Source organism: Microtus ochrogaster, chromosome 2 (assembly GCF_000317375.1).
Source record: "Microtus ochrogaster isolate Prairie Vole_2 chromosome 2, MicOch1.0, whole genome shotgun sequence".
Lineage (NCBI taxonomy): Eukaryota > Metazoa > Chordata > Mammalia > Rodentia > Cricetidae > Microtus > Microtus ochrogaster.
In genome coordinates, this window is record NC_022010.1 from 45,047,443 (window position 1) to 45,054,451 (window position 7,009).

The following is a 7,009-nucleotide window of genomic DNA, read 5'->3' on the forward strand; positions in this document are numbered from 1 at the left end:
CACACACACACACACACACACACACACACACACACGGTGGGGGTGGGGGAGTGTGTGAAATTTTAAACCTAATTACGAGAGCAGAGACAATCTAAGAAGACGAGCAGTGTACACTATCAGCCTACATTGATCTGTAAACTCACTGGGATCACAGCTAAAATCATACTTTTATTTTTCCTGGAAACTTAAGAAATATGAAAAATGAAATTCTTTAAGACGCTAAGTCACCCTTAAAAAAATAAAAAAAGATTAACAGAGAAGCCCCTGTCCTGAGACAGTAAGATTAACTGCTTGGCTACGGCAGTGAGAGTGTGGCACTGGCTCATGACAAAGAGGACTACGGAGAAACACAGACCAGGACACAGACACTGCACACAGTGAAACAGCACTGCCCACCAAGTGCCAAGGATGTCTCCAGATGTTGTTCCCAGATGAGGAAAAACACCTCCTATACCACTGTCAACAGCATTTACTAAGGCGGACTAAAACCTGGATATGAAACGGAAAACCAAACAACTATTTTAAAAAAAAAACCAAAAACTCATGAGGCAATAGGAAATGTAAACAGTTGGACTTGGAGAGGTGGCTCTGTGGTTAAGAACACTGGCTGCTCTTCCAGAGGACCTGGGTTCAATTCCCAGCACTCACATGGCAGCTCACAACTGTCTGTAATTTCAGTTCCAGAGAATCTGATACCTTATACAGATCTACCTGCAGGCAAAACACCAATGCACATACATTTTTTTTTAAAAAAATCATTTAAAAAAAACTTAAAAAAAGAAAATGTAAACTCTGACTCGTCAGGAAATTATTGCTAGGACCTCCTAAGGTATGATGACATTACACTTATTACAAGAGTTCTAAATAGTCAGGGGCTGATGCAGGCGGTTCCAGAATTTGAGGGAAGCTTGGGTAACATAGTGAGATCCCATCTCAGTTTTTTAAAGGTCTGTGTATTTAACATAAACTACACATACTGCAGCATTTCTGGGTGAAGTTGACTGTCCTTGGGTGAAGGGAGTGGGGCCGAGATAAACAAGGTGGCTATGCACCAATAACTGCTGGTCTGAGTTCTGGGGAGGGGGATTTATATTATTCTACTTTGTACATCTTATAATGTTCTAAAACCGAAAGCTTAAAATGTGGTTCCTTTGGCACAGTGCTTATGTAGCCTGCAGTTCCCAGCCCCACACACTGTAGCACATGTCTGTAACCCAGCACTCACGAAATGGAGACACAACGTAGGTGGAGGCAGGAGGATCTGAAGTTCAAAGTCAGTCCTAACTACAGAGTGAATTTGAGGCCATTCTGATCAAAATGACACTCTGTCTCAAAACCAACCAATCAACCAACCAACCAACCAACCAACCAACCAACCAACCAACCAACCAACCAACCAACCAAGCAACCAACAAAAACCAGTCAAACAGAATGGAGCACATAATCTGAGCACAGATAACATAAATTATATTAATTATATTTACAAAGGCAAAGAGGTGAAGAAACTCACAAAGGCACCTGAGAAATGGGAGGGGGGTGAAAACAAAATGAAGGGTAACAGTGTCGATGTGCTGCCAAGAGCAGGTTCGACTCCAAAATGCAAAATCAGCAGCCGTCACCAAGCATGACACTGGCATACAAAAGGGGCGAAGTCACATTAGGTCACACAGGCAAAAGTGTGGTAAAGCAGCAAACTGCATGGTGGGACCCTGGAGCGGAAATGCTGATGGGTTTGATACCTCCAGATAATGAAATTACAGTTTTCAGAGCCAGCTTTTTAAAATTAAAATGTCTTTAAAAATCAAAAGAAGAAGTAAGGATTTCTGAAGTTCTTTGAAAAACCAGAGGAAATTATCCTGTAGGTTTGAGGTATTGGCTCTCAGAATCCCCCTGAGTGCCCAGAAGTATAGAAGGTCACCAGGCTAAATAACAAACCACAGCACTGAGTGCAGGCTTTGGTGGGCCTTCTTATGAGGAAGAGGACCACACTCCACTCCACACAGACACAGAGCCCTGGCTGGGGACATCCTGGTCACGGGAATAAAGTTACTCTTCTTTCCTGTCGGAGCAATTTGTTGGTTTTGAGACAGAGTGTCATTTTGATCAGAATGGCCTCAGCAAAACGCCCTTTAGTGCTTCACATTTCCCACGAAATAGTCAGCTAGGAGCTTTGCCCACTGACAGTTAACTTCTGCTGTTGGCTTTGCCGTGAAAAAACTTTAGATAAACAGCATTTTAAAGAGTTGTTATTTTAAACTATCACCTTGTGAATGTGTGCCACAGACCCCAATTAACAATTTTTGTTACAGTTATTTAATTATCATGGCTATGAAAGACAGAAAGGGGCAGAGATGGGGGCGGGTAACGCTCATGAGTCTGCTCTCCCGTCCACCATGTGGATCCTGGAGATGGATCTTAAAGCACTGAACTTGATGGTGAGCACCTTTACCTACTGAGCTATCTTGCTGCTGCCCCATGATGCTTTTTTAAATTAATTTTTAAGTTCTATGTACATTGGTGCTTTGCCTGTATGTATGTCTGTGTGAGAATGTCAGACAGTTGTGCGCTGTCATGTGGGTGCAGGAACCAACCCCCGGTCCCCTGAAAGAGCAGCGAGTGCTCTCAACCTCTGACCCATGTCTCCACCCCACAAAGCTTTTCTCACTCTATTATGTGGAAGGGCCGAGCAACATGGCGCTATGAGGAAGTGGATCCTCAAAACAGTCTCACTGTACTTTAGAGTAAGGGATTTTATTTGGTAACGTCTCCCCAAATACATACCATTATCACATGCAAAAACACGGTATTTCCTACCTTCATCTCACTTTGTCTAAAAAATGGTGTTCAACCCATTAAATTAGTTGGGCTGTGAACTATGTGAATGGGACTAGCACAATCAAGGAAGTTAATTTTTAATTTCTTCCTTTTAACTAGTTTTGGCCTAAATTTTAAACCACAAGAAACAAAAAGCACGTTTCCACTAAACTTTATTTATCTGCTAATTTATGCACACTGTGGGAAATGCAGCCCAGGCCTGCACTCACTAGGCCGCACTGTCCAAACTGTACAAACCCCTGTGCCTAAGTAAGCTTTAGGTAAGACACTATCAGGGCACCCCCTGTGGCCACTGACCGTCCTGGTGGCAATGAACCGGTTCCATCCCCATTCTCTTCCACACGCTGTAATTACTACTGTAATTCACGCACTTGAAGAAGCATGCCGCGGATATCACAAGTGGCAGTACACCGCCCCAGAACTAAATATCTGCTCTGCTGTGGGAAGATGCAGGCCGCTGAAGTGAACAGTGCTAAGAGACACTTTCAGCAGATCCACGGTGAACCCTGTTAAACATTTGTCTCCAACAATCCAAATGGAACCAAGAGGCCAGAGGCGGTGCGTGCGCCTTTAATCCCCGCACTCCAGAGGCAGAGGCAAGTGGATTTCATTATGTTTAAGCCTAACCTGGTCTATAAAGCAAGTTCCAGGCCACCCAGGGCTACAGAATAGGACACTGTCTTATACACAAGCAACAAGAAGAAAATTAGCTGTCGGAAATTAGAGTTAAATGCCCAAAAAATGCCCCAAACAGCTGTAGACAGACCTGAAGTTAGGACTCGCGCTAGCTATCCAACACTTTGGTTCTTACACAGAAAGAAAAGCGATTCTAGAAGACGAGATGGAAGATTGTTATTCCAGCTATAGAAATTGGTTTTAATTTTGAGGGAAAAATAAAGACTGACTGTATTCTAAAGATGTGACATCACCAACTGTGACCCCCAACAAGCCCTTTCCTTTAACATCAAGGACCTGTACAGTCAAGGCGTGGAAATACAATGATTTTGTTTTTATTTTAAGTGAAAAATAAACTGGGAAATATTGTTCATTGGGTACATTTCAACAACATATTTGATGGAATCTGAATATATAAACTAATTCCAAGAAAAATAGAGTCCAAATTGAGATGTGTTCAAAGGTGAAAACACAGTAGACACTAAAAAAGTAACAGTAAAATATTCTATTAATAATTTTAATATTGATTACATATTAATGTTTTAGATATACGAGGTTGATTAAAATACGCTACCAAAATTAATTTTACTTATTCCCTTCTAATATTTCCTAGTGAAATATTAGAAACTAGTGAAATCATAAAAACTTTATGATGATGTATGTATGTGGGTTGGGTATTAATACTGAGGGTGCAATCATACAGTTCTTTATTGGAAAGAATTTTCCATAGGGGAAAGGATGGAGGAAAAAAAAAGAACCAACTAGAGAGCTAATGAATTAGTAACAATTCCTGATAGCTAATTAAGAAAGGAAATTCAGACGGTAACATCACATGTCCTAACTACAAGTCACAACACACAGTGACATTTGATATGTTTGGAGTCAGGATACGTCCTAGGGCTTTTGAGCCTTTGAGGGCAGAGCCTAGCTACATCCACGTTAAACCAATAAATGAAGAGATATACTGCATTTCCCATTCTATGAGCCTAATGTGGGTTTGATGATACACAAAGAATTGTCATTTTATTACCTTGTATTGACAAGTGCCTATGTAATGTGTGTTGATATATAATAATAAACCCAAACAGTAAGAAAAATGTAACAAACACAAACATGCTATAATTTTACAGACTATATGGTGTAAGTGTCTATATAGCAGAAATTAAGAGATCTGATTTTTAAAATACTGAGTGAGTGATAATCTACATGGAATATGGACAAAACAAAATTTCATGACATTTTGATGTATTGTGATTTTTCAAGATATATTTCTGATAGAAAATTAAAGTAATTAGTATTTTAATTAATATTAATATCAATTAGTTACAATCTGATTAATGCTGAAAAATTATCACCTCAAATTATCCTTAAACATTAAGAATTAGGAGCCAGGGAGGAGACGTAGGGGATAAAGCACTTGCCAAGCAAGGCTGATGACACTGAGGACATGAGTTTGATCCCTGGGACCCGTGTGTGAAGGTGGAATGGAGAACTGACTTCATAAAGCTATTGTCCTCTGACCTCCATGTGTGTACTGTGGCACGTGTGTCACCTCCATATCCATCACACACACAGACAGACTCACAGACACACACACAGACAAATACACACGGACATAGACAGACATAGACACACATATACACACATAGACACAGACAGACACACAGACATATTCATACAGATATAGACACAGGCATACAGACACAGAGACACACATACAAACACACACACACACACACGCATGCACACACAGTTACACTGACGGCAGCCACGGTCTGCTCACCTTAGTAACCTACAAAAGCTGCGCCGATAACTCAGCCGCTGGCTGGCTGCAGCAACACTGGGAGGAAGAGGAGGCCGGGGTGGAAAATAGGCGAGGGTGGCAGAGAATATTAGACAGGCAAATCCAAACTCTGAAAGAAAAATAAAAGTGAAGTGTTAACCAGTGATACAAAAGTCAGTACTTACCTTCTTTAATATCTAGCTCTACAAAGACAAGCAAAAACCCCACTCAGCCCAGAGCAGAGGCTGGGTGTGTGGAGACCTAAATTCCACAGGCCACCAATAGGGGGCGTGCTGTGAACAAAGATGCACAGTGGTGCCTGGTACACACCAGCGATCCAAAGGCCCAAACCCTGCAGCTGAGATTCCTAAGCAGGTCTAAGACAACTCTAATAAGCATGGTACTCAGGAAGAAGGGATACAGGCTGAAAAGGGTAGAATTCTGTCTCATGGAAGAGAGGGCTTCTGATGCGCAGGTAAGACAGATTCAATTCACACACTGTGCAGGAAAGTTAAACAGGACAAAGAAGCATCTAAAAGTAAGAAACCAAGAGACTGAAAACACAAACGGAATGCTCCCCTTTCTCCTCAGTCCCTGCTATGCCAAATCCTGAAATATAAATCTCCTCGTGTAACTTGGGAAAGAACTTCAGAGTGTGGCCTTGGCCCATGGAGAGGCCTGCTCTAGAAGCTTCCGTAGCCTGGCTTCTCTGGCTGTACGGAGCCTCACTAGATCTGAACTACTCTCTATGTTTCATCTGTCTGGCTGCCCAGGCTCTCTCCCTTCATTGGGGTCTTCCCTGGTTCTCCCCTCATCTTCCCTTGCCCAGTGGGTTTTGCTGGCTCCTCCTCACCTCCGGGTTCTAGGTCAGAGGCTAATCTCTAAGGAGCTCCACTGCGCACTCAGTGGAGACAGGCATGCACTGCTGCCTCGGAGCTTCAGAGCCCGGGCATGGCCATCCCAGTGCCCAGGCAGGGGCAAGCATACAGGAGGAGTCCGATATTTAGCAAGCAAATTAAGGCAAAATTCAGTATAACCTGGTCCCTTATCTTTCTTTATCAACTCCATTTTCTGCTATTTGCTACTGACACACAAATAGTCTCACAGTCTCATGTATAGCACTGGAACCGTATCAAATTAGGGGTCACACCCTAGATATTCTCATACCTCCTCTGCCCTTCAGGGTCCCCTGCATGAAACACCCTCACCCATTTGAACATTTGGTAAACAGTTATGATACCTATATAACATGATAACTATATTAATTACAATTATTATATCATTACTATATCTATATATTCTTTTTTTTTTTTTTATTTTTCGAGACAGGGTTTCTCTGTAGCTTTTGGTTCCTGTACTGGAACTAGCTCTTCTAGACCAGGCTGGCCTCGAACTCACAGAGATCCGCCTCCCTCTGCCTCCCGAGTGCTAGGATTAAAGGCGTGCGCCACCACCGCCTGGCTATCAATATATTCTTAATTTAATTCATTATTATGTTCTTGGTAAAACTTTCCTTAACACCTCAATTTCTCTCTAAACCCAAGCAAGTTTTGGTCCTCTACCTGGGACGTCCCTAGTTGTACTACAATGGTCTCAACAATGATCTCACCACCTCCCTGTGCTGAGCACTATGCTTAGATACAGCAAAGATATATAAAAACACAAGGAGCAAGAAACAGGCGTATGGGGCGGATATAAGAAAAAGCTATAAGGGTG

The 7,009-nt window shown here is 42.1% G+C and overlaps 1 protein-coding gene across 1 annotated transcript in view; it reads right to left on the reverse strand.

Annotated features, from left to right (window-relative positions):
* The window catches only part of Dirc2 (disrupted in renal carcinoma 2), a 73,600-nt gene that overhangs the window by 27,993 nt on the left and 38,598 nt on the right, over positions 1-7,009 (reverse strand). The window contains exon 4 of the mRNA XM_005344893.3: positions 5,294-5,423. Within this exon, the coding sequence (XP_005344950.1) occupies positions 5,294-5,423 (130 nt within the window). The remainder of the gene's footprint in view (positions 1-5,293; positions 5,424-7,009) is intronic.